Genomic DNA, 27,863 nt, shown 5'->3' on the forward strand with positions numbered 1-27,863 from the left:
ACCATATTTCAAGCAAAATCAAGATACACATTTCGAAAGAGAAACATTTAATAATGGGCAAGCTCTTGGTGATAATGTTAGTTGGGATGTTCTTGGCTTTCGAAAGCTTGGAAGCACTTGACTATGGAGATGCACTAAACAAGTCTATCTTGTTCTTTGAAGGCCAACGATCCGGTAAACTCCCGACTAACCAACGGGTTAAATGGCGAGGCAATTCTGCCCTCTCCGACGGTGCATCAGCTAATGTAAACCGGCTTTACCTATAAACATCTCTATATGCATACATGTCTTCACTCTTCGGAAATTGAACCTTATTATACATAAGTTATGATATCTCTTAATTAACAAATTTTCGTGTGTTTTTATAATTTCCAGGTGAATCTGATTGGAGGGTATAACGATGCTGGTGACAATGTAAAATTTGTATGGCCAATGTCATTTACCACAACCTTGTTGAGTTGGGCTGCAATTGAATACCAAAATGAGATTTCTACCGTTAACCAGCTTAGTTACCTCCGCTCTGCTATAAAATGGGGAACCGACTTTCTCCTCCGCGCTCATACGTCGCCCACCATGCTATATACACAGGTAAACCAACTTCTACACATTTTGGTTTGTTTTGATGTATAGTAGAGAAATCCAAAATATATTTCATTTTTCATGCTAAATATAATATATATTTCTTATCATATATACTACATATATACCTCTAATATCCAACAAATTCACAATAAAAAAACACGAACAACATTTTTGGTTTTGTTTTATAATGGATACAAATTAAAAGGTGGGAGATGGGAATTCAGATCATAGTTGTTGGGAGAGGCCAGAAGATATGGACACACCAAGAACTCTCTACAGTATCTCTTCCTCTTCCCCGGGTTCAGAAGCTGCCGGTGAAGCCGCAGCCGCTCTAGCTGCGGCCTCAATTGTTTTTAAATCGGTCGATTCTACTTATTCATCCACACTACTAAACCATGCAAAAACCGTGAGTGTGCACACATATTAAGTCTCCCCAAAAAAGCTTATACATGATCATCATTACATTCAATCATGATTTATAATCTCTCTTTATTATTTATTTTTTCTCTGCAGCTGTTTGAATTTGCTGACAAATACAGAGGTTCTTACCAAGCATCTTGCCCCTTCTACTGCTCATACTCAGGCTACCAGGTAATCAGACAAATTAACCGAATCAAACCTGTACACATAGATAAAACTATTGATATTTTCATATATATATTTTACTAAACAAGACACTTAATGTTTCAAAATATTTTGGGGTAAAAAAAGGATGAATTACTATGGGCTGCGGCATGGCTATACAAAGCAACAGGAGAGAAGTGTTACATAAATTATGTTATAAGCAATAAAGATTGGAGCCAAGCCGTCAATGAATCCAGCTGGGACGACAAATTCGCCGGCGCTCAGGCTTTACTCGCTTTGGTTAGTCTATTGTAATTATTATATAAACTTTGCTAAATTTTATAACATTAAGTTGGTCTAAATTAATAAAAATCTTGTTGATTCTTTGTTTAAAGGAGTTTTACAACGGGACATATGACTTGGCTAAATTTAAGACCGATGTTGAATCATTTGTCTGCGCATTGATGCCCGGAAGTAGCTCTCAACAAATTAAACCAACTCCTGGTACTTTTCACTAACTAGCTAAATAACCGGTTGTTTGCCAAAAAAAAAAAAAAACTAAATAACCGGTTAATTGGTTCTTTCATGTTGGTTTTATGGTACATTTCTTTGTACGTATTTGTTTGTTCAGGTGGCATTTTGTACATTAGAGACAGTAGCAACTTACAATATGTCACAACAGCGACAACGGTTTTGTTCCACTACGCAAAAACTCTATCAAAAGCACAGGTCAGCTCAATTCAGTGCGGTTCAACCCAGTTCACCCCATCTCAAATTCGAAATTTCGCCAAATCACAGGTAAATATAATTTACCCCCACCTAGTCCGGATGTACACCATTTCCATGTTCTTCTTGCCCAAACGGTTAACTATTCAGGTGGATTACATCCTTGGAAACAATCCAATTTCCATGTCTTACATGGTCGGGTTTGGGACAAAGTATCCTACACAACTTCATCACAGAGGCTCATCATTACCGTCAATAAAATCTAAACCGGAGAAAATTGACTGCAATGGAGGATTTTCATACTACAATTCTGATACACCAAACCCGAATGTGCATACCGGCGCAATTGTGGGTGGACCGAATTCATCCGACCAGTATAGCGACAAAAGATCAGATTACTCTCATGCAGAACCCACAACTTACATCAACGCCGCCTTTATTGGCCCCGTCGCTGCTCTGATCAGTTCTTCCGGTTAAACTAACGTTTAGATTTGGCTGTGGGGAAACAAAATATTAGCAAAGAAGAATGACTACTCATCAAGAACTATCAAGACTATGAATTTGTAATCAGGGGATGTATCATTTGCTTCAACATATATAGATGTATATATACCTACACACATACACTCACATATCATTGTATCTTATAGCTTAACTATAACGAAACTATTTAATTTCAATTATTTATTGGGTCGTTTAAGAAAAAAGATTGTACTATATCTTATACAGCGTTTGTTTGACCAAAAAAAACAAAAAAATCTTATACAGCGTTTAGTTCCTTGATAAAATAAGTCCAAAATGACACATGACTTCACAGAGTTGCTTAAGCCTTTTAAAAAGTACTTCTAAGATGCTAGCTACAGCATAACCTCCATAAATTAATAGTCTTTAAATTAATATTCGCTATCAATTAATAAATTTTTCTGGTTCCGAGTTAGATCGATGTAAAAAATGACACATTTTGATAAAATAATAAGATAATACTTTTTTTGGAAATCCAATGTAAAAATATGGTCTCATCAATACCATAAATTAATAATCATATAAACTGATATATATATATCCAAGAAAATCTAGTGAAATATGATTATATTCTTGTTTGCCTATTCTTGAATTTGCATTCTTGTTGGAGCTCATCTCTAATTTTTTCATTATTGTATTTTCAAATCGCATCCATAAATTGTAAAGAGTCATAGATGCGATAATTTTTTTTTAGTAATTAGTTTTAAAGGTACCATAATATCTTCTATGATTTCATCATTACCATAAAAAATAGTAGTAACAATTTTTTCTAAACTTTACACTTTTAACATTTCTCAGTTTTACCTATATAATCTATTAAACAATTAACATTCATCCAATTACGATAATCAAGATTATAAATTAAGAAAATTCTTTAAAAGTGTAAATGATAACAAAAGTATCTTATTTTGTAATAGAAAATTTTCAATATGAAAATGAGAAAATATCTTCATAAATTAATAAAATATTCATTTATCGATAAATTAAAACCTCTATAAATTAATAAAATTTCATGGTCCCGACCTTATTAATTTATAAAGGTTTTACTGTAGTTAGTACTTCTATGATGGTAAATAATATTTAGGAACTCAAGAATGCTTTAAACTAACAAATATAGCATGTCCTTTAGCTAGATTGATGATATTATCTGAATTTCAATATATTACTGTTTTTGTAATTTTTAATTTGTTAAATTTAAGAAATCAACATCACGACCTTATATTAAATTTATTGACAACATACTTGAATATATTATATTTTTCTTCATCAATAATTGATTTGGAAACGAGAAAATAGTACCTACACATTCATAAGAACACTAAATGCGGCTGAGTGGCTGCGTTTGTGTAATGGTGTCTATAATGCCAACTAGATTTTCTAGGACGCCTAATTTACTGTTTAGACCGTCTAAAATAATCTTCTATGTAACCTAGCCGATAATGTTAAGGCGAGCCCTTTTTAGAACAGTGACTAATGTTCAGTATTTAAGTGCCTATTCAGAATTGTGATGCAAAAATTTGGATATAACATATTGTCTTACCATGTGTGATTCGTACATGACATGACAAATCGAATTCATAGTTCAAGCTTAAAATGGAAACAAGACGAATATTACGACGCTCTAATCTTCTAGAGACTAGACATAAATATACATTATATATCCTCAATGGCTGAAACTATAATATAAGTTTTGAATATATATACATACACCTAATATTTCTCTAGTAATTCCATAAGTACCCATTGAAGAACTCTTGGCTATTCAATAGTTCATCGAAGTCACCGGTAAAAACCGGAAATGTTCCCGTCCCCGACATCAAATCCGATGGTAAACAGTTACTCATGCCTTCGATTTCTCCAGCTGCTTGGTGGGTACTCATTTCTGCAACGCACATTTCTTGAACCGCAACAGAAGATTCATCAGCGGATGCGATCATCAGATTACTTGTGGGAGAAGAAACCACTTCTTTTCCGGATTTTTTGGTTAAGGTTGGTTTGGTTTGGGAAGATTTCGCTCGAGTCGAACCGGCTAATGAGTTTCTACGGGTTGGTAATTCATGATTGTGCTCATTAGTGTACGTTATAGTGAACTTATCCGGGTTCTGAGGATTTCTTTCGACTTGTTTTCTTGCCAAACACCCTTTTGAGCTGCTACATCTGTAATAACTCCTGAAAAAAGAAAAACAAAAATTGTAAGATTGAGTAAATCCGGACATGTTAAAATGAGATTAAAACCGGGCTTAAAGGTAAAGAGACCTTGGGTATGGAGATCCTTTGATGGGTTTCTGCCCGTATTTACGCCACGCCCATGCGTCCGACAACAGATTCTCTTCCTTCACTTGTTCAACAACTCTCTTCTGTTGATTCTTCTTGCTGTCCAAATTTAAAATCACAAAAATTATTATTATTCTATTCAACAAGGAGCATATATTATGAGAATTGAATAACAAAACCCGGTTGGTGATAAAAACAACTACATCTTCATAACTCTCTCTATATGATTTGTAAAAAATTAAGACAACTCAAATTTTTATATGATGTAAAAAAAATAAGAATTTCTATTTTTCCGCATTTTAAAGAACTCTCTCAAGAACTTCAAGAATGCTGACCTCTTCTTTGATTTGGATTCTGGGATACGGATATGATCAAGTCTTGATCCGTTCGATAGAAGACAACCATGTGTTCGTTGTTTCTTCTCATCTCGGAAACTTATAGAGTCTTCAGGGACAGAGACCGAGCTTGTGAGGATCGTTTGTGTGGAGAAAGGGTAAAAGGGTTTGTAGAGTTCACCGAGTTCGTCTAAACCGCTTGTCTCCATATCCGGTTCGTAGAAGCTAGACGTCTCCATCGGAAGACAAAAGGAAGGTGAAAACCCACCGGAACTTTCGCCGGAAAAAGCCTCTCCGGAGCCGGAGTAGCCTCTGACTATTGCTTCTAGGTCTCCTTCGTCCATATAAGCCACCTCACCCATATCTCTCTATCTCTCTCTCTTCGAGGTTTAGTTTCCTCTTTTGTATCTCTTTGTTTTTTTTTCTTGTTTTGTTGTTGTACAAGTACATATGTCGAGAACAAGCCTTTTGGGAAACATTGGTTTATATAAAGAAGGAAAGAAAATTAGATTGTTGGTTGTTTAGGGTGTTTTCGTTTCCCATGTGAACCCGTTAGTTCATTTAACTTTTAAAATTTATCGTGTTGACTTTTGAAAAAGTCAATTCGTACCTAAACTTTTAGAAGGAAAAATTAATAAAATAACGTTAACTTGTCAAATATCCATCTCCGACAAAATATCTCAATTATATAAATCATACACAATATTCAGAAAAGTCCATATTCATGTTAGTATTAGTACTACTAAAAGATAACAATATGAATATATTATTTTATATAACAAAAAGGAATTGACAATGTCTTTTGGAAGATATATGAGTTAGCTAGAGAGAATTTAAATATCATTTGCGTTAGCTAAATTAAATACTGAAAGCGGCATTTGTACATGCATATTTATCAGTATGACGTACACTAGTAGTTTCTTTATTTGATGAAGTTATGTCACTACTTTCGTACATGTATAATAATTATGTGTGTTAATTGTGGTACGTAAGTCTAGCTTGCCTTGTGTTCACGTAACGATCGCCATTGAAATTAAATATACTTTTAGAATATTGCTGCAAGTATGATCTACACCATAAGTTTCTTTTGATAAAATATTCGGAAAATGTTAAAAATAATTTGAGATCGTATTATCACTTTATTTTAAGCCTTGTGGTAATATACATAGATCGGTCCAAGAACCCCACGCCTCTATCATAGAATAGGGATACCTTCAATCCTCTAGCACAAAATCTTCCTACAACTAAGACTAAAGAAAGATTCTCCAATAATAATATCTCCTTTTTAATTTTCGTTTTTTTCTTTATAACTATGATTCTTTTTTTTTTCTTTTTTTGTATAAATGTTAAATTATATTCACAAAAAAAAACTGTTTTACAAAACGGGTTTACTGATTAAGAACAGCATTGAAATTGGAATAACCAAAACATAGAGTAGATAGTGATTCCTAGAGATCCCTTTAAATGGGATGAGTTTGAAACCAATATTGAAGGCCACACTCATAACCGGAGGTGGTGTTCAGCGGTGAGTAGCGGATTACGAACAGTCTTATCAATGAAGCTGAATAGATTGGAGGGTGGGGTTAGAGGTCTTCGAGCATTACGTTCGCCAACTATGATTCTTTTACTTGTGTTTAAATTAATATGTTCACCAACTATTATCTGTTTTAAAGTACATTTTAATGAACTAAACATAATAAAACATCTTTTATAAAACATGCAAAATATTCACATAAGTTAAAGAATGTAAACAAAAACGAAATTAATTACATTATATCAAGCTAATTATGATTACTTTGCTTTGTCAAAATGGTCACATAAGTTATATTATGTATAATTTTGTAATATACTAGGATTTCACCCGCGGTACACCGCGGGGCTAAATTATAAATTATTGTATTTTAAATAATAATTTTTAATTTATTTAGTTTTCAAATTCTCAATTAATTAACTTTTGTCTAATTAATTTATAATTTTGTTTAGAATTTTTTTTCATCTTTTTACACTTTTATAAAGTTTATAATTTAATTACATTAAATTTGTTATTAGATAAAATATAAAATTTTAGATTTGTTTTGTTCTCTAGAATTAAACAGAGGTATATGCCTATATGGTATGTTGTTTTATATTTTTATGTGTATTTATTTTTTGGGAATATTAAGAATGTGTTATAGTATGTGTAATATTTTGTAGTTTATATACTAAATAATTTATAAGTTAATTTTCCAAACTATGATTACAAATCTATAGTATATATGAAATAAACTAATAGTTTTAGTGTTGTTTATATAGTCCAAACCCGGCATGCTAGGCGGGTCACGCAACATTTTCAAAGATTTTTAGTCCGCAAAAATTCATCATACGAAATCCGTTAAAGTAAAAATAGTATTTGAGGCTAAAAGTAATTTTTTATCAAATTAATTTTTCAAATTTTTATCAAGTAAAAATATAACATTTACAACTAAATGTTTTATTAAAATCTATATCTTATTTGATACATGAGAGATCAAAAAAAATAAATAAAAGACTCATTACTATTTTTCATGATTTTGGTACTTTCTATATAATAATTATATCTATATAACCTGATATTTTCGGATTTTCACCAAATATCACATTAATGTATATATACATACTACAATAGTTGCTGATCCATTTTTCACCAATATATCACATTAATATATACATACATACTACAATATACATACATAATTAAAGACAAACAATATGAATTGAGTATTATACGAAGATATGGCATTAAAACAAAATTATAGGAAACAATTTAAATTTTTATAGATTTTTCTTAAAATAATTATATTCATAATCACGTTATCATTTTGCTTTAATTTTGGGATTTTAGCTATCACATTAACTATATTTTGTTATAAATCATCTAATTTGGAAACAAAGAAATTATAACCATAAAAGATTTTAAGTGTAATTACTGATTTTTTTTAAGTTAGATATGTTTCTTATTATCAAAAAATTAAAATGTATTTTTAATATAGATAAAGAATTATAGTTATTATAAAAAATATAAAATAATTGAATATAATTTGCATGAATTAAGAAAAAACAAAAAAAAGTATAAAAACGAAAACTAAGACTTCTCTATTTTTGTTTTGATTCATCTTTTTCATGTTTACGAAGATATATTTTATACCAAACTATTTGTGAAACTAAAAGCATTAAACATAAAATAAACAATATTTTTTTTGATAAAGTAAAATAAAAATTAATGACTTAACTGTATAAGAAAATCTGAAATGTGAGAACTAAAATGAAAACCATCACAAAAAAAGAATAACTATAATTAAAATTCCAAGTATATGATATTACAAAATCTTGATAGTGCTCTTTAACCAAAAAAAAAGTATAATAACCACTCGATTGTTTTTCCATCATTATCTTTTTTCTTATAAAGATTTCCAAGATTTGGAGACAGATCTAAAAATCAAGAATGAAAAAGTGTTTAAGGGTTTTTAAGGGTTATGTAATTATGATTGATGATATATAATCGAGGTTTAGGTGTATAGTATTTATAGGGTGAACATTATGTTGAGGAAACAAATCTTTCCAAGCAAGCAAAAAAAAAAATCTGATTTAGTAACTAATTAGGGAGTAAATAACTGTAATCTGTTTTTAAGGAATATGGTAGGGATACGATATCTTTTGGTATTTAAATTTGTTTCTTTAATTTGATTGTTAACATATACACTATTATAGAAGGAAAATAATCTGAAATTAATGTTTTGAGATCAAATATTTAGGCTGATTTTTTAGCAATTAATATATTATTTATTAGGCAGATATTTTTGGAAAATTGGTTAAAGAGAAATTTTGTTTTTTAAAATCGGAATCTTGATATTTTTAACTTAATTATCAAATCAATATTTAATATTTAATATAATGGCAGTCTTGTAAATAGGTGGCAACTTCAGAATTTATTTGCTAAATGTACTTGAAAATTATATATATAGATATTTTTTAACTTAATTATCAAATCAATATTTAATATTTAATATAATAACAGTCTTGTAAATAAGTGGTAACTTTAGAATTTATTTGATAAATGTATTTCGAAAATGTATATATAGAAGATATGCTTTTGGTCCATATTGGTAGCCTTTTCTTTCTTTTTTAGGCGATGGAGATTAAAAAGTTGGCACGGGTGATTGCGTTCGCATAAAAGGCAAAAACTTAAAGTCAACAAAACAATAATAAAATCCATATTGAGTGAAATAAATTATAAAAATAAAAAATGAAAAAACAAATGCTAGTCAGCTTGCTCTTGCAACTGGGAAGAAAATTGCATCCCCTCTTGCACCAACTTGAAGGTCTATGTCATATATTGATACTCGCACGATATATTAATCTTTGATATTTATAGATACCAAATTATATTTTTAACACTGAAGACCGTAAATGAATACCCAATATGTATGAAATGTTATATGAGATATAACAATAACATTTAAAAACTATGGATAGAGAAACGAAAATGATTGAATTGACCATATCTGTTGGAAAACAAACCTAAGAGAAACTTTATTAACTGCTCATGCTTTTTTTTGCTATAGTTCCCAAACCAGTTATAGAAATTGGATAGATTGGTTCGGTTAGAGTATCATAGAACACGTTATTCAAACCAATTTGTGATAGTCTGTCTAATAGTTGAAATATTAATTAACTGCAATCTTACTTGGTGATGTTATTAGATTCGTACTCTCTGTATACTTTTTGTATGTCGACATGGTATGTGAACCCATTACAGCAGATGATATATATATATATATATATAATTGTATTGTCATATTGATGATCTCACAAGAATACAAATAGAACCGACTTCTTTGAATTCTTCGTTTAACGTGTGAAATATGCACACGCGCGGTATGTGTGTGTAAATACAGTCACATGTGTCCATCATCGACACTCCATGTACATATAGCATTTCTAAACTTGAATACCGAGGGGCGAGGGATAACACCATATAGACTCAGTTGAAAAACTTAAGAACATGCTAAACTTCGATCTGTTTGTCTCTTTTATACATTAGGATCTTCTAGGGACCATGATATTGTATTGTTTAAGTAATATAACTCAACAAGATAATATTATAAATATTGAAATATATGAGCTTAGATTTGTAAGATTGGCCAAACCACACGATATATCTATAGTACTTAACTATACATATCTATGTTTGTGTGACTATGAAATCAGTTGATCTTATATACAACAATATAATATATAATAATGGAGGATATATTACTTATTTTTAATAAGCATAGATTTGATTAAATATGACATCAGTTATATATGATTGCCGAAATTTTTATAAATGAATTTAATCTCTGCAAGTCACATCCGAATTTTTATTCGTGGTGGCATCATGCGTAGGGTTCCACTTGCACTAGTTAATTTGTATGTATATTGATCGTATATATGCGTCTACATAGTTATATATAAACAACTCATATATTATATGTATTATGTATATATGTTTCGTTAAGCATGGGATCACTATAGATTGACCATTTCTGTTCTATCTTTCTAATAATTGGCCCTAGTTCAACAATAAAAAAAAGGAGCAAAAATGAAACCATGCAGATGGTGGTGAAAAACAACAAACAGCTATTAGAGACACTAAAAAGACTCCGGTGACAGATTAACGTTGCAGTTATTATTCAATACATAATGGCATCACTGGTCAGTTAGCCAAAATCATTTTTTTTCCTGTCAATTTTATCAGATTTAATTAGTTCTGATAAAAATTTCCTCTGAAGTCTATAGACAACTCCATGATACCATTAATTCAAAATATCTCTAAAACTTTTCTAATATAAGCATATGTTGAGTAATTAACTTGATATAGTTTTGGTATATATATTATAATTAGCAATAATCAAATTAGTTCCGTACGAGTGTATGTTGTCGTACATCTTGATGCACGAATTCATTTTTGTATAACGTGGTGATAAGATTACTTTGTCACTCAATATACTTTTTGATCGACTAGAGTTGTTGTTGTTTTATAATATTATTATATTGGAAGTCAATTATAAAACTATAGTTAATTATTATTCCTCTTCTGTTAAATTACTTTGGATTTAAATTGATGTGACATGTCTCCGTACGCGTTTTCGTGTCATTACTACTAACTATTGTATACTACTATTTATTAACTAAATTATTGAGAATACTGACTACTGAGAGAGAACAGAATATCGAAATAATTGTTTTGTGGTCAGATAATATGCAATACGAATTTAAACTTGAATGATGGCAGAATTACAACACCAACATAAAATACTAACTAGCTAGTATATTATGAATCTTGGTCCACCATTCAAACTCTTACGATTTTTTTATTAAAACATTAAATGACTTATTAGTGGTATTGAAAACTGATAAAATCGTTGGCCTTTTAGTGTGACCTGTATACATTACATTGGTTTTGATTTGGCTCGATCATATTTTTTTTTTTAAAATAATAGTCGCTACAAGAAAACTAAAGAAAGTTGTACGAGAGTGGTAGTGGTAGATGTGTTCACAACAACATCTTGGTGTGAAGATGAGTCCACATGGTAGCACCACGGTGCGTTCCCCCAAGGCTGACCGGAACAGCCGATCGGGTATATTAAAAAAAAAAAAAAATGTATTCACAAGTTGTGACGGTGATAGATCAATGAGTTTTTTTTCGTGGTCTAACGATCTATGAATTAACTATCAAGAAAACAAAAAAAAAAAGAATAAACGAAATTCATCAAAAAAAAAAAAAAAACCCTTTGTCCTTACAAGAAGTGTAACTGTGTTGATTATTTTTCCTTTCGAAATGAGTTACTGCTATTGTAGAGTACTATGCTCGGGTAGAGAACCAGAGCATAAGAATGTCTTCGTATGTCTGGTTTTCCAAGTTGAGAAGGAGCATAAGCCGACAGCGAATTGTCTTCTCTATCAACTTGCCAAGTTTAAGAGCTGAGATGGGATCTTCACCGTGCCGACGGTTGTTACGCTCTCGCCATAAAGAGTGTACCGTTGCCTGGAGGGAGTATCATAGGAACAACAGAGAGTGCGTATCAAGGGATGAGTCCGAGATGAGTACCCGTAGCTGTTCATAGTTCGAAGTAGAATAGTTTCCAAGAAAACCATCTGTGGGGTTGGCCCAAATCTGATACGAGTAGGGGCATTGGAAGAAGAGGTTGGCCCAAATCTGATACGATGGATCAGCATTCACATTCCACTTCAACATTCGATCACCGGTTGAAAGTCTATAAAGTATTCTGAGCCATGTTATGAAGGAAAACTTTGGTGTTGCTTGGGGGAACCACACACCCTTTGTCCAAGGGCTCACGGGTCTCGGAGTACGAATAAGCTGCCATGTTTCACAGGTAGAGAATTTTTTTCTTAAAGCCTGATCGACATTTCCAAAGATGGACATCCTCAACCCTGGGTTTCCTTTTTGATCTGGCGGAAAGTATCTCTGTTCTTTTAGTTACAATATAGATTAAATTCCAAATAAATTGAAACTAATGATGTCAAAAAATGAAACGTTACGATAAGTTGGTATTAATGTTAAACGCATAAAAACAAAACAATGATCTTTCAAAATGATCTGGTCTATAATGTCTAAGTTCGAAACCACTTGTGTGTGTAATATATACCGTAAATAACACAACTTGTGCATTGTTGTGTGCCCATCACCTATTTACAACGGCTTTTATTACATACCTATGTTTATTGGGCTACTTAAGACTTTGAGAAAATGGTATATTCACCACAAGTTCTCGATTTTGTCGAAAGTTCACATCATATAATACTGTAAAAACTCTTCATACTGTATAAGTATTTTCACAAACTTTAGTCTACATTGTTAAATTTTTACATAAAACATTACTAAACCATATATACGTATAAGAAGTACTAAGTCAAAATTAAAAAAAAAAATTGTATGACTCGTGATACAAATTTCAATGATGCATGGCTTTGTTCTCTCTTTGTAATGCCTGTCCACATAAAACTTTATGAGCTTGCTTGACTTAGAGGTCACCAAACCATGTGGATGTTCTTTTTCACAAACGTTCATACGGCTTGGCAGGCTCCTGTGGCTCATCAACAACCATTATTAGTCATAAAATCATTTAGGTGCTCTACAGAAAGATTATTTAGAAGTGATTAAAGAGTTAAAGCTTGTTAAATGAGCAAATCTAGAACTTATAGTTTGACGAATGACGATAGTTCTTTATGTATTTCGACAAACTCTAGCCACTCATTCTTATCTCTCAAAAAGAGAGTGAGACAGACTCGATGTGAAGAAGATATAATGGATTGAAATTGATAACAACTATTGTCTATAGAATGACCATTTTCATGATTAATTATGTTAAAGTGTTGAGCTTTGCAGTTGCTGTGAATTCATATATAATTCTGCTACCAAGAGATATACTCCAATATTGGTAATTGCACACGAATCCATATCAAACGATCATATATAAAACAGAAAAAAATTATTTTATTTATTGAAAAGTAGGAATACATTAGACCTTCCCCATTGGGGGGTTCATAGCTGAATTTTTAGAGTTTTGGTGCAAAAAAATTAATCAGAAATGAAAAAAAAATGTAAGATCTCCCCTTATATAAGAGACTGAAACTTGGTTTAAGGGGCGCTATGTGTCGGCGTATTGTTGGGCGAAAGAAAAATATTAAATGGGAAAAAAATTGGGTACACTCGATTTTTTCTTTTTTTCCTTTCTCTCTCTCTATCGGCTGCGATTGAAACCCTTGAAACTTGAAAAGAATTTGGGATCAGAAGCTTGAAGGTTTCGACTTGAAGGACCTGGAATCAGAGGAAGGGTTTGGATTCGAAGGGAATGCAGAGAAGGCGATTAGTAGCCCAACCGATTTGGAAGCCAATCGCGAAAGGAAGAATCGAGTTTCAGTTGGAGATGGATGCGGTTTGAATGCGGAGTCGAATAAATCGAAAGAGAGATTGAATGAATTGGAATCACAAGGTAAATTTATGAATTGGAATTGTATGAATCGAAAATTGAGTATTGATTATGTGGCTCTCTTCATATTTTGTTGAATCCTTTTACTATGTGTTATAAAGTTGTTTACTTGCTAGTCGATGTCGTTTAGTTTGATACCATATCCTATTTCTTTTGGTCTCAAGTAGATGACTTGTGCTTACTTCTTGATTGTTGCTTTTTTATTTGCACTACTAGAGACCAAATCGAACAGTTATGTGTAACCCTAGCTTGTAAAGACTCGTTATTTTTGCCATATTTATGTGTTGTGTAAATGAACCAAATTTTTTTTAATTTGTGTACCCTTTAAAGGTCCTGAGCCAAAGCAGCTGGCGTTCTCTGCAGCATTGGGGATTACCATGGGAGTATTTCCAATCTGTGGTGCGTTCTCGTTTGACGAATAGTTGTTCATCGAACATTTAGTGTTTCTGATCTCTAAAGCTTCCTTCAAAGTTACGGTTTTTGATTCAATATAGAGAGACAACACGAAACAAAGTGTTTTATTGATCTTCTAGTATTGAATTGAGTACTTATGTGTAGTTTTGTTTTTGGCTATGTGTGTCACATTGAAGTCTTGTGGTGCCTTTCTTACGGCTTGGTGAACAAATTATCGGTGGACCTCATTTTCCTTTAACATCTGATGCTCTAAAGAAGGTGTTGACATGCCAAGCTTCTCGAGATGTTTTCTTAAGCATTGGAAATGTGGTAAGGTTCTTCTGTGTTGGCTTAGCGGCTCCATTTGTAATCGTTGCACTATACATTGTGTTTCTGCCGTGTTTCAAAGTCCTTGTCCGCTAATTCAGCTCTGATGGTCCAACCACAAAGACACCAACAAAAGAAAGGATCGCTTAAATCAAACAATTCTTGGTTTCTACAAAGCAGAACGTTGGAGTTTCTATGACCTTGTGTTCTGCTATGCCGATGTCCCCATCTTAAGCGAAACAGAGTAGAATCCTCTACTCATACAAGAGAACCTCAAACTAGAAAACGCAAGTCGAGTAATCTTTGATACTTCTGTATGTTCAATCTTTAAATTGAGTCCCAGTCTTGTTTGTAATTCTTTTACCTTGGTATGAACAAATCAAAAACCTTTTGGCCACTTTTACTATTTTGAGATTTTGTTGTATTCACTTCTCATTCATTCCCCAAAACAAAGCTGAATCTCCTTTTTGAGATTACTACATCCCACAATGTATTAATGTTTTTATTATGTTTTGTATGTTTACAAATTAATTAAATGCAATATTTTTCTATTTTTATAAAATCTTAAATGTTTACACATTTATACTACTTCTATTCTATTTAAAATTTTCTAATTTCAAAAAACAATTTTTTAAAAAATAAGAGACCCAAAATTAGAACTTACCATTGGAGGAAAAAATTTTAACTAAGAAATTATGGGTTCTTATTTACAAAACAATATACAATAAATTCTTAAAAAATTCAAACAGTGTATAAGTATCCAATATATGAACCCCCATTAATCTTGCTCTACATGGTTGGTGATAAGTACACCAATTTTTTTAGTAGAATATTGCAAACTATGAGAAAACATCACATGGTTGGTGATAAGTACACCAATTTTATTTAATACAAGTACGATACAACACACGTTTATTTTTATAGCATATGCAAACAGACTTAGGCAAAGATTCATATTGACCCTTTTACTTGACACAATTGACGTCTTTGACTGAAGCTTCAATAACAATTGCGATCACAGAAGCTCTTCAGTCTTGCAAATGCATCCTCCAAAGCGAAAATATCCATGTCGATAGAATGCCTCGCCCAGTTCTCCAGACCAAAAGCAATCCCTAAACCAACCCAACATGGTAACATATATATGTTGTTATGCGAAAATTGTCTTAAAAGCTAAACCGTTAACTTACCGCAATCATAGGTAATGAGAAATTAATCAATACCTGGTAAAAGGACGAGGTTTTCTTCACTAGCAAGCTTTTCACAGAATTCTTCATCATTTTTAATGTGGGCAAACATTGACAAGTTCAGCTCGGTCTGGGAGAAAGAGAACAAAACATGTATATATTATAAGATTGTTTCAAAATATAATACTAACTAGTCATAAGAAGTCAGAAATGTTAAAAGAAATGTAGTAAAAATAGAATACCCATAAGAAGGTGCAGGCTTCAGTTTTCAAGTAGCAGGTTAGGGCTGGTATGTCTTTGAGCTTATCAAATGCAAAGTCCGCTTTCTCTTTCAGAAAAGCCTTCCTCCTCTCGAAGAACTCTTTAGGAGTTTTCTCCAAGATGGTGGGAATAGCGGCCTACATAATAAAAGTCACGAATTCACCTTAGTATATGCATGCAAAATAATAATAATAATAAATAAATCTTGGTTAAAGTATGCTTCCGAACTAGAAAATCCCATACCTGGATAACAGTTGGTGGTTTATTATCTATCGCCAGAAAATTCTTAAGAGCACTTGTGATCTGTCCATATATAGCAAGATTAGGACAAGGAAAACTACGTACGTGTGGACATTTTCAACTCTTAATGTGGACGAGAAACAAAATTTGATTTTCATATGTTCATAGAGATTTAGTATGTCAATGGCATATAATCTCATTGTTTGCACGTAAAAGGTTGTTTTTAACTTAAAAATGTCAGTCTTTGTTCAAAAAAAAAAAAACTTATAAATGCCAGTTAATATACCGACGATATAAAGTAATGGTAGTGATGTTTAAAGAGTGATCGGGAAAAGCGGATTCGGACCTTTTTGGATTGAAAGGCACCATCTAGATCGTGCAGTGCGAGCCAGCCGGTTCGCCATCCGGGTACACTCCATCCCTTCGATAGAGAACCGAGACTGATCACAGGTACGATCGACGAGAATTTCGCCATGGGAACAAAGGGTTTATTCCCAAACACAGTCCATCTAAAAACTTCGTCAGAAACCACCAGTATCTTAAGTTCCCGAGCCAACTCAGCCAGCTTATAAAGAAATATCCAATAGTTACGTTACACATTATCAAAGATGAGATCAAATGAGGTCACGTTGTATAACTAATTAGAGTATCTGTAAAATACCTGCATAAGATGACTTTCAGAGTAAATGTTCCCATTAGGATTGTGTGGGTTAATAATAAGTATCGCACAGGTGTTCTCGTCCACAAGCTCACAGACGCTGTCAAAGTCGATCTCATAGTCATTTTCGTNGATCGACGAGAATTTCGCCATGGGAACATGGGGATTACTCCCAAACACAGTCCATCTGAAAACTTCGTCAGCAACCACCATTATCCCTAGTTCTCGAGCCAACACAGCCAGCTGATATATAAAGAAATATTCAATAGTTACGTTACACATTATCAAAGATGAGATCATATAAGGTCACGTTGTATAGCTAATTAGAGTATCTGTAAAATACCTGCTTAAGATGAGCTTCAGAGTACGTGTTCCCATTAGGATTGTGTGGGTTGATAATAAGTATCGCACAGGTGTTCTCGTCCACAAGCGAACGTACGCTGTCAAAGTCGATCTCATAGTTCTTTTCACGGAGGAAAGTATATTCACGAACCTCAAATTTATTGTAGATTGCGTGGACCATGTCCCATGGAAAGCCCGGCTTCGGAAGCAAGATGTTGGCTTTCGGTGTAGCCAAGATTTCAATTGCAAGCTCGATGGCTTGTTTGCATCCAACGGTCATAAACACGTCATCTGCAGTCAATTTCTTCAGAAGATCTTGATTTAGAAACTCGGCCACGGCACTAAAAATAGCGGAAGCAAAAAAATAATTTGTCACAGAATATAATTTGTCAAAAAATAACTCGATACATAATATAGTTAAGGTGAAGTGAAACTAGAAGTGTTATATGGGAGCTAGATCATATTGTAAAACAAAATTTGGTGGGACATTTTTTTTTTTTCGTCAACCAAACATATATAATAGAATAGAATTGTCCTAATCGGAGAGTAAAAGTTTACAACAATAGTTTCAANTTAAATGATCAACGATAATTCGATGTATATATTACCTTTTAGCTGCGGGAAGGCCAATACTTGGAGCATAGGCGTTTCCACTACCGTCAAGGACAGCTTTAACGACTGCCTTCTCAGCGGTATGGCTAGTCTCGGGGGCTTCACTTAGAGGGGGCAAAATGGGTTTTCCATTAGGGTCACACCGAGACATGATTCTAGAGGTGTAACTCCCTAGCGTGGCAGCTGCAGCCTTTTTGGCTGCTTCGCTACCACTAAACTGCCAGTTGACCGATCTATAGTTCTCCATATTTCTCTTGTCTAGCGTTTGAATTTGCTTCTTTTATTTCTCTTGCTTAGATTTTTGGTTTGGTGATTATTCTCATCGCTACGAGTGGTATTATATAGTACAAGTTTCGGCACTCTAAACAAAAAAATCTATTTGATGGGATTATAGAAATTGGCCACATTGATTCAATTAGAATATCATAGAACACGTTACTCAGACCAATTTATGAAAGTCTAAATGGTTGAAATATTAATTAACTTCAATCTTACTTGGTGATGTTATTATACTCTGCATATGGTATGTGAAACCATGACAACAGACGACATCTATTATAATTGTATTGTCATATTGTCACAAGAATACAAATAGAATGCTTCTTTGAATTCTTCGTTAACGTGTGAAATATCTTATACTTAATTAACTATACATACCAAAGACATATCTATATATGTTTGTATGAAATCAACTGAAATAAGCATAGATTAATTTGTTTAAATTTGATTTCAATTATATTTGTTTTAAAAATATCCGCCTAGTTCCGATTAAGTTTCGTAAAATCGCTAAGCTCATCTTCTCCGCCTTTATTAATTACTAATTTCTGTCTAGTATCGATTATACGATTATGTTTGTCTAATTTAATTATAACCCGTCTAATCCAATTATTCTCACTTAATTTTGTGTATACTTATTGTTTTTGGAGCCAAATATAAATCAAATATATACTTTTTGTTATTTAGACATTTAAATTAAGAGTTCATAATGTTTTACAATAACTAATGTACAAACTTTTAATAAAAATCATAAAATTTTTGTTTAAAATTATGTTTTTATGTGTTTACCATAATTTTAAAGATATTATAGTTTTATATTTTATTTGATATTTTTTCGTAAAATAAATAAAATTATACATATATTTAGTATTATATTTTATTTTATTATTAATTTAATAAAATAATTTTAAAATTAATTTCTGATTAATTCTCGTTTAGTTTCTGACTTTTTCACTAGGCGTTAGACCCACCTCAACCGTCTAAGTAGCGGTTAGCGATTTTTAAAACATAGTTTATAAATATTGCCGAGAATTTTATAAATAAATTTAATATCTGCGCGCTAGCTACATCCGATGGTGGTGACATATGCGTAGGGTTCCACTTGCGCTAGTTAATTTGTATGTACAACAGTATATTGTTCGTATAACTCATATATATCATACTAGATAATAAATTATGACCACAGCGATGAAAGAACGTTCAAAAGCTCAATTGGAGCCGATAGTTAGTTATTTAATAATATAAATAAATTCTCATGTCATTTGAAAATAAAATTTGTCGTTGGTGGGTGAGGGGACAATGGTAATTTCGATAGAATAAAATATAACCTATTGTACTTCTTGGAATAAAAAATATTGTTGTGATTGTTGTTAAAAAAAAACATTGTTGTCATGCAATTTAATTTATTTAAAAGTTCCCTTAAACAAATATTGCAATTTCTTACAAATTATGGTGCAAAACTTACACGAAGTTTGAGTATTGCTTACATAGGCGTCCATCATGGTCTCCATGTATATTGCAAGGAGAGCTTCTTCATCGTGAAACATGTCGTATATGAAAAATCGTTTGTCGTAGATCTGAATGGAACAGAAAGATTCACATCATGTAAATATTGTTTGTGGAAGCTATTTAATATAATGTGTTGCATGCAGTTAAAAATCATTATTGATACATTTATATCAAATTTATGTAATCTAATGTAGCAGACGATATCAAAAAATTAATATTTATAAATATTTTTATGTGTTTGAACTTTGAATAATCCTCATCTAGATCTGCCAAAATTTTGTTTGACGCTAAAAAAGCAAATCATTTGTAACGTAGAGTGAAATATGATACATATAAAATATTTTGGATCCCAAGTAAAAAAGGATATACCATATACGGATCTAAAGATCAGAACTTTTTGATAATAAAAGAAAAACAAAATACTCCATATGACATTTGGAGCCCATTCCACCAATATTAAAATTAGAATTAGTAAATATGGTAGAAAGTCTCCATTCATAGCTATGTTGAATTGGTTTGGTCCAGATTGTTATTTTAAGGACTCATGACTCATCAACACATCATCTCTGGAAAAAAACTAAAGCAGATCAGCGATCAGCGATGCAAGAGTCGGTAAAATGCGACATCGGAACAGAGCCGTATCTCTTTTTATTGTTATTACTATTTTGATAATGTGTTGTTGCTTGTTACTGCCGCCTGTTACAACGTGGGGATAAATTTACTGGCACATCTCTTTCTTTCTTTTCTTTTTTTTTTTCCTTTTTATCAAACACTTGTTGTCTTAATTATCAACTAGATTAAGACCGTACTCTCAAATTCATTTTATTCATATTGTAATTTTTATATAAAATATAATTTATTTGAATATTTTTTTTTTAAAAAATGGATAAAATATTATGCAATAAAATAATATGTTAAATATGATGACTTGAAAAAATACTTATTTTGTAAGTTTTATATTGTTAATGATTCTAGATAAGTACCCGTACTATTACGACTATAACACTGGTTAAATTTTATTTTATACAAAATTTTGTATATTTTCTATTTTAAAATAAAAATTCAATATGTTGTATTAGTTTATGTATGTGAAGTTATTTCAACAATGTATATTCTACCTCATGACTTGAATGTCATTATAAGACATAATTTTGTGAATTTGGTTTTTAGAAAGCGAGTTATTATATTATGAGTAATTTAATATATTGTTATACTTTTTGTTTTAATATATTTGGTTTTTTGAAATTCTTTCATATTATAGTGACATATTATTGGCATTGCTATAACAAACCAATTTAAAGTTTTTATAGTTTCTAAGTTCAATATGAAGTTTCAATATTTTAAAAATATTTCAAATAAATTATTTAAAGTTGATTATATTATATAAAATTATAAAATTCAACAAAAAAGTATGAAATTGAATTTAAATATTCAAATTTTGACCCGTTACTCAGTAAATTTTTTAATTCAATAGATATTATTTTAAAAGAATAATATTAATAAAACTTGAATATTTTATAGATTGAATCATTTATATTTGTTTTTAAAATTTCAACTTATGGTATATCCGGAAATAAAACTATTTTTTGATTTTTTATTTTTTTTTTGTCAATAGAAGATTAGCTCAAATGAGCCAATTCGGTGGGAAGTATAATTAAAATGAGAGGTAAGTATAATGATAATTAACTAATTAATATGTTAAGTTAGATATCAAAGGATTTTATTTGATGAATAATTTAATAAAGAAAATTAATATAGTAAGTTAGATGATATCAAATGATTATTTAGAATATTATCTTTAAGATTTTGGAAACAATAAATCCAGACTATACAAATAATATAAAACTTAATCTACAACCTATTTGTAACCAACTTATTAAAATTATATAGTATAAAAAACAATTTTATGTAATTCTGTTTTATTATACAGGGATTCTGTGGGCAAAACCATCATAAAGGTTATCAACATTATATGTGAACACAACCATATATATATAAACTAGAAAAAGTCACACTACATTAAAATTCAAATATCTCTAACACTTGTTATTATATAAGCACATGTTGAGCAATTAACTTGATATAGTTTTGGTATATATAAAAATAACATTAATCAAGTTAGTTCCGCACGAATGGTCGTACTTACTGCTGCACGAATTCATTTTTGTATAACGTGGTAAGATCACTTTGTCACTCAATATACTTTTTGATCGACTAGAGTTGTTGTTGTTTATAATATTACAACTGAGTTTGATTATTCAATATGGAAGTAAAAACAAATTGGTTAATTATTATTATTCCTCTTCTGTTAAATTACTTTGGATTTAAATTGAAGTGGCATGTCTCCGTACACGTTTTCGTGTCATTACTAACTATTGTGTATTTTGTTTATTTGTTAATCAAATTATTTTGTCTCCATATATGTCAAGTTCTCAACCACTTGTGTGTAATATGTATAGGTTGTGCCTAAATAACACAACTTGAGCGTTGTTTGTGTGTCCATCACCTATTTACAACGACGTTTATTATAGATAATTTTCTGTTTTTTTACAGATTATAGAGAAATTTAGAAATACTGTCATGTACAGTAACAAGTCTTGTGCCCAATGCCATTTTATCTTTTTTCTTTTCTCGGTGTCACAACCAAAAATTGGAAAAACAATTTTAAATTTTATAAATTCAAATCATAAACCATATTTAATAATTAATTTCTTCTCGTTTCTTTAATCTTTTTTTCCTTTTCTCTCCTCCTTATTTTTTCTTCTCTCTATCTATTTTTTATTTTCTTTTATAGTTTTTTTTAAATCAACTTCTAATATGTATATCTCCAGCAAATAAAATAAACATTTTTTGACATCATATATGTTTATAATTTTGCATTGTAAATAGAAAAAGAAGACATGTATATTTACGTATGGACAAAAAATATATTGTCCAATGGTGAACAACTATTGTGAAACTTCTCAGCAAAACATATCTTGTCCACCAATAAAATATTAAAAATAATCGACAAATATTTTATAACATAATATTTTGGAAAATATAAAAGTGAAAAATAATTATGATTTTACTTATACTAATCATATAATATTGATAAATTTGGTGAGACTAGTGGACAAAATAAATTGTCTATGTTTTCTCAACACCTAGTCTATCATGTATTTATTGAACTAATGGACAAAATAATTTTTCAATGGACATATTATATTTGAAAAATACTTAGATTCACCCCTAGAGATGAATCTCTGTATTCACCCACTCCCCTCTAAACCAATCAAAATTTTTTATCTAATATTTCATTTAAAAAATAAATCAAAATAAAATTAAAAAAGCAAAACAAATTCTGTATATTTTTATTTAAGTAAAATTAATGGTTGGGTTTAGATTTTACAATTAAACAAGGTGATATATCAGTTTGGGTTTATAAATGAGAATTAGGGTTTAGATTTTACAATTAAAATAAAATTATATGTCAGTTTGGATTTAGAAATGAGGTGGTTAAGGTTTAAAGTTTACAATTAAAACAAAATTATATGTCGGTTTGGGTTTATAAATAAGGCAGTTAGGGTTTAGAGTTTACAATTAGAATAAAATTATATGTCAATTTGGGTTTAAAAATGAGGTGGTTAGGATTTAGATTTTACAATTAAAACGAAATTATATATTGGTTTAGGTTTACAAATGAGGTGGTTATGGATTAGATTTTACAATTAGAACGAAATTATATATTGGTTTAGTTTATAAAAGATAGGTTTAGTTTTTTATTTTATTTTACAATGATGTATACAAATTTTGTTTTCTTATTTTATAAGGGGGTGAATAAAGAGGTTCACCTCTAGGGATGAACCCAAATATTGTCCATTATATTTCTAATAACAAGTTTCTTTCTTAAAAAATACTTAGGTTAATCTCTAGGGGTGAATCTTTGTATTCACCCTCTTCTCTCTCAACCAATCAGAACGTTCTACCTAATATTTTATTTTAAAAATAAATCAAAATTAAATTGAAAAGCAAAATTAATTAAGAAAACAAATTCTGTATAGTTTTATTTAAAGAAAGTTAAATATTGTCTTGGTTTAGATTTTACAATTAAAGGAGGTTATATATCGGTTTGAGTTTATGAATGAGAATTAGGGTTTAGATTTTATAATTAAAACGATATGTCGGTTTGGGTTTACAAATGAGGTGGTTAGGGTTTAGATTTTACAATTAGAACAAAATTATATGTCGGTTTGGGTTTACAAATGAGATGGTTAAGGTTTAGATTTTACAATTAGAATGAAATTATATGTCGGTCTGGGTTTACAAATGAGAAAGTTAGGGTTTAGATTTAAAAATTAGAACGAAAGTATATGTCGGTTAGGGTTTACAAATGAGATGGTTTGGATTTACAAATGAGATGGTTAAAGTTTACATTTTACAATTACAACGAAATTATATATCGGTTTGGGTTTATAAAATAGCGGTTTAAGTTTCTAATTTTATAATAAATGTTTACAGATTTTATTTACTTATTTTATAAGGGGTGAATGAAGAGGTTCACCCCTAGGGATGAATGAAGAGGTTAGGGTGAATGAAGAGCTTCACCCTAGGGGTGAACCCAAATATTACTCTTCTTTCTTACTTCTTCTACGACGACAATTTCTCCTTTTTTACTTATGCCAGAAAGTAACAGTTCTAGAAAGAGAAAATAATAACTGGCATTTAAAAAAACTTGATTTTTCAAAATGGCACTTTAGACTTAATGGTGTATTAAGTATCAACCACACGATTTTTCTGCCCACAAAAAAATTCAAAGTTTTTCGTCTAATTATTCAAACAAAACATTTAATTAATAGGAAAAAAACTTTTCAAATTATCCAAGTATTCGCACATATACTCATATCCAAATTTTTCGTCTAATTATTCAAACTAATATTAAATAATGTAAATACTGTTTATACTATATAAGTACTCTCACAAATTCTTAGTCTGATACATTGTTAAATTTTTACATATAACATTGCTAAAACCATCTCTATATACTTATTTAAGCAATGTTGTTAGAAGTTTAACTCTATTATCATGTGGCATATTACAAAAAATATCATTGTATTTTAATTAATTTACTAATTAACCAAAGAAAAGCTTATATTGGTTTATAAAATAATTAAATAATTTTTTCAAATTATTTAACAAATTCCATTTATTTTTACACAAATTTTAGGAAATAATAACAAACTATACAGAATAATTATAAAACCTAATTTTATTTATAAAACTAAGATTAAATATATGCATCCCTAATCATTTAATAATGACATATATATTTTAAAACTAAGATACAACCTTTTATATTTTAGAAATATAAAATCTTATATCTAATTTATTAAATATTTTTTGCATTCTACATCAACACAATGACATCTTATTAAAAATCTAAGAAATCAAAAATGTTATATTTTATCGAATATACAACTAAAAAATAATCAAAAAGTTAAATTAGAATTTCTAAACATGATCGCTTCAATATGGGTTTTGTTTTTTTTTCTTCTAGATTTTACCAAATTTATATGATTCACGGATTTGAACAGTGTATCATATACCTAAGACGGGTTGAAATCAGAATATTAAAGTAAGTAATATAAAATCTTATATCTAATTTATTAAATATTTTTTTGCATTCTACATCAACACAATGTATAAGTAACATATTAAAGTAAGTAAATTAAATGTAAAAGATTATAAAATGTATAGAGAAAATCAAATAAAACTTTTAATCTTATTTTATAACTAACAATTCGCAAACATTTGCCGTGCTGTACAACATAAATAACTATCTAGTACGTATATACTTATATGAATAAAAAAAGAAGTTCAAGTACTCTAAATGAATTGTATGACTCATGATATAGATTCAATGATGCATGGCTTGTTCTCTCTTTGTAATGGGTGTACACGTAAACTTTTATGAGCTTGCTTGAATTAGATGTCGCCAGACCGTGTGAATGTACTTTCACAGACATTCAGACAGCTTGGCAACCATCACCAAAACTATTATTAGTCATAAAATCATTTAGAAAAATTATTTCTATTTTCATAAATTCTTTTAGAAAATAATAAATATGAATATAAGTTTAAAATTTTTAAATAACTTTTGAAAAATCCAACCGCCTCCTTTTGCAAACGAATTACCTTATTTTTGGGGCGGTTGGCAACCGCCCGTTTCCTCACCCCAACCACTCTCTTCAACCATCTTCTCTAACTACCTACTTCAATCGTTTTTTCCAATTGTCATGCACACAAATCGTCTTGAACGTTACTAATCAAACCCAAAGAATTATGTAGAAGTGATAAAGAGTTAAAGCTTGTCAAATGAGCAAATCTAGAGCTTAGTTTGACGATAGTTCTTGAGTATTCTCACAAACTCTAACCACTCATTCTTATCTCTCAATGATCTTAGCTGCTTTAGGTAAGTTTAGAATGGTTAGAATCTCGAAAAGAGAATGAGATAGACCCGAGTGAAAAAAGATATAATGGATTGAAGTTGATAATCTGAATTGGCTAAACCTTGATCAACCAGTCCACAAATCGGATGAGTCGATTTGCTTTTCAATTTATCGTTGCCAAGGTAAACTTAAAATCTAAAATCAATCCGATTTTTCTACTCTTCCAAACCGACCAATCAACAAGCGCAAGAGATGCAAAAACATAAGGATCAAACCGGTAAAATTGAGGATTTAGACATGATGAATTAAACCGGATTAGTTTTCCGGTTTATTAAACCCACTGGTTTATTTAGTCGTCTGTTTATTTCTTCCGTCAACGTCATTCATCGTCTTCCTTAAACCCTAATCAAAAATCTCTCCCTTCTTGGAGCTATGGCGGCCTTTGAAGACAGAGCAGATGAAAACGATGGAATTGCCTTCAAAGATGGCAACACTGATATCTCCCAACAGCTTATGGACCGTTACGGCAAGTCCTCAGCTTCGCAGCACCGTCATCTCGTCGCCACCGCCGTCGCTATGCGCTCCATTCTCACCTCTGAGTCTCTTCCGCCGTCTCCTCCTGCTTTCTTCGCAGCTGCTATATCCTCTGTCGATTCTTCCACGGAGGATCCCATGGCGGTTTCTGCTTTGCTTACGTTCCTGTCCATAGTCCTTCCTCTGGTTCCTTCAGGAGATATTTCAGCTACTATGGCTCGAGATGCTGTGGCTGTTTTGGTAAACCCAATTGATGGTGGGGTTGATAAATTAGGTGTTGCGAGTTTGAGAGCTGGTGTGAAGTGCATTGGGACTTTGCTTATTGGTTTCTGCGATTTGGATGATTGGGAATCTCTTCAAATTGGGTTTGGTTTACTTCTCAAGTTCGCCATTGATAAACGTCCCAAGGTATTCACTTTTGGGTTTCCCACTTCCTAAAATTGCTGGAATGAATCACTACTGTCTATAGAATGACCATTTTCATGATTAATTCTGTTAAAAGTGTTGAGCTTTGCATGTGTTAGTGGGTTTACTGGTGGAGAAGCCATGCTTGTATTGCTATCTTGTATCATATTGTGATGACAATCTTGGTTTGTGTGTTTGCTCTATTAGGTTAGAAGATGCGCTCAAGAGTGTTTGGAGAAGTTATTTGGTTCTCTACAATCATCTACTGTTATAAAGGAAGCAAGTAATACAGTTTATGCTTTACTTAAAGAATATAAGCCTGTTCTATCTGACTTAAGCTCAAAAAAGATTGATGAGGGTTCTAAGGTTGACTCAACAATGAGGTCTGAGGACGTAGAGGCTGCCCATGTGCTAAATGTGCTCAGTGCTACAATTCCGTTTCTATCTGCCAAAGTTAGTTCTAGAGTTTTTTCGGAACTTTGCAAGCTTATGGGTTCTCAGTTTTCGCCGTTGACGAGGCAAATTCTCAAAGCGATTGACACTATCTTCAAGAATTCAGAAGATACAACTGTTGTTCCTGAGATAGAAGGACTTGTAACTTCTTTGACTAGTTATTTATCTTTACACGACAAGAATCCTGCTGACACGATCGTGCATGTGACCACCCTATTAAAAAGTGC

The 27,863-nt window shown here is 31.1% G+C and overlaps 5 protein-coding genes across 5 annotated transcripts in view; 2 read left to right on the forward strand and 3 right to left on the reverse strand.

Moving 5' to 3' along the window:
* Positions 31 to 2,349, forward strand: LOC104727797 (endoglucanase 20-like). Its single transcript, XM_010446868.1, has 8 exons — positions 31 to 245; positions 376 to 588; positions 788 to 988; positions 1,096 to 1,173; positions 1,294 to 1,446; positions 1,542 to 1,650; positions 1,778 to 1,944; positions 2,023 to 2,349. The coding sequence occupies exons 1-8, from the start codon at positions 54 to 56 to the stop codon at positions 2,347 to 2,349; spliced, it is 1,440 nt and encodes a 479-aa protein (XP_010445170.1). The 5' UTR covers positions 31 to 53.
* On the reverse strand, positions 3,876 to 5,536 carry LOC104722657 (probable WRKY transcription factor 29). Its single transcript, XM_010440856.2, has 3 exons — positions 5,004 to 5,536; positions 4,651 to 4,767; positions 3,876 to 4,563 (listed from the first exon to the last, which is right to left on the reverse strand). The coding sequence occupies exons 1-3, from the start codon at positions 5,363 to 5,365 to the stop codon at positions 4,116 to 4,118; spliced, it is 927 nt and encodes a 308-aa protein (XP_010439158.1). The 5' UTR covers positions 5,366 to 5,536; the 3' UTR covers positions 3,876 to 4,115.
* Positions 15,473 to 17,762, reverse strand: LOC104722658 (cystine lyase CORI3-like). Its single transcript, XM_019232362.1, has 6 exons — positions 17,421 to 17,762; positions 16,766 to 16,984; positions 16,423 to 16,482; positions 16,161 to 16,316; positions 15,955 to 16,048; positions 15,473 to 15,846 (listed from the first exon to the last, which is right to left on the reverse strand). The coding sequence occupies exons 1-6, from the start codon at positions 17,697 to 17,699 to the stop codon at positions 15,734 to 15,736; spliced, it is 921 nt and encodes a 306-aa protein (XP_019087907.1). The 5' UTR covers positions 17,700 to 17,762; the 3' UTR covers positions 15,473 to 15,733.
* On the reverse strand, positions 18,001 to 18,293 carry LOC109127498 (probable aminotransferase TAT4). The gene has a single exon (XM_019232363.1). The coding sequence runs from the start codon at positions 18,276 to 18,278 to the stop codon at positions 18,024 to 18,026; it is 255 nt and encodes an 84-aa protein (XP_019087908.1). The 5' UTR covers positions 18,279 to 18,293; the 3' UTR covers positions 18,001 to 18,023.
* LOC104722661 (RRP12-like protein) overlaps positions 26,638 to 27,863 on the forward strand; it is an 8,071-nt gene continuing 6,845 nt past the window's right edge. The window contains exon 1 of the mRNA XM_010440859.2: positions 26,638 to 27,186. Coding sequence (XP_010439161.1) covers positions 26,677 to 27,186 — 510 coding nt within the window. The 5' untranslated portion in view covers positions 26,638 to 26,676. The remainder of the gene's footprint in view (positions 27,187 to 27,863) is intronic.

Source organism: Camelina sativa, chromosome 11 (genome assembly GCF_000633955.1).
Source record: "Camelina sativa cultivar DH55 chromosome 11, Cs, whole genome shotgun sequence".
In the NCBI taxonomy this organism is placed as follows: domain Eukaryota; kingdom Viridiplantae; phylum Streptophyta; class Magnoliopsida; order Brassicales; family Brassicaceae; genus Camelina; species Camelina sativa.

Bases quoted from the DNA above. Each gene is read 5' to 3' on its own strand.
- LOC104727797 (XM_010446868.1), top strand. From the start codon at position 54: ATGGGCAAGCTCTTGGTGATAATGTTAGTTGGGATGTTCTTGGCTTTC. The intron at 989-1,095 runs GTGAGTGTGCAC...TTTTCTCTGCAG, and splicing joins TACTAAACCATGCAAAAACC to CTGTTTGAATTTGCTGACAA. The intron at 1,651-1,777 runs GTACTTTTCACT...TTGTTTGTTCAG, and splicing joins ACAAATTAAACCAACTCCTG to GTGGCATTTTGTACATTAGA.
- LOC104722657 (XM_010440856.2), bottom strand. From the start codon at position 5,365: ATGGGTGAGGTGGCTTATATGGACGAAGGAGACCTAGAAGCAATAGTC. The intron at 4,768-5,003 runs GTCAGCATTCTT...AAATTTGGACAG, and splicing joins GAATCCAAATCAAAGAAGAG to CAAGAAGAATCAACAGAAGA. The intron at 4,564-4,650 runs GTCTCTTTACCT...TTCTTTTTTCAG, and splicing joins AAAGGATCTCCATACCCAAG to GAGTTATTACAGATGTAGCA.
- LOC104722658 (XM_019232362.1), bottom strand. From the start codon at position 17,699: ATGACCGTTGGATGCAAACAAGCCATCGAGCTTGCAATTGAAATCTTG. The intron at 16,985-17,420 runs GTATTTTACAGA...TTTCTTTATAAG, and splicing joins CTGAAGCTCATCTTAAGCAG to CTGGCTGAGTTGGCTCGGGA. The intron at 15,847-15,954 runs GTATTGATTAAT...GGGTTGGTTTAG, and splicing joins AAACCTCGTCCTTTTACCAG to GGATTGCTTTTGGTCTGGAG.
- LOC109127498 (XM_019232363.1), bottom strand. From the start codon at position 18,278: ATGGAGAACTATAGATCGGTCAACTGGCAGTTTAGTGGTAGCGAAGCA.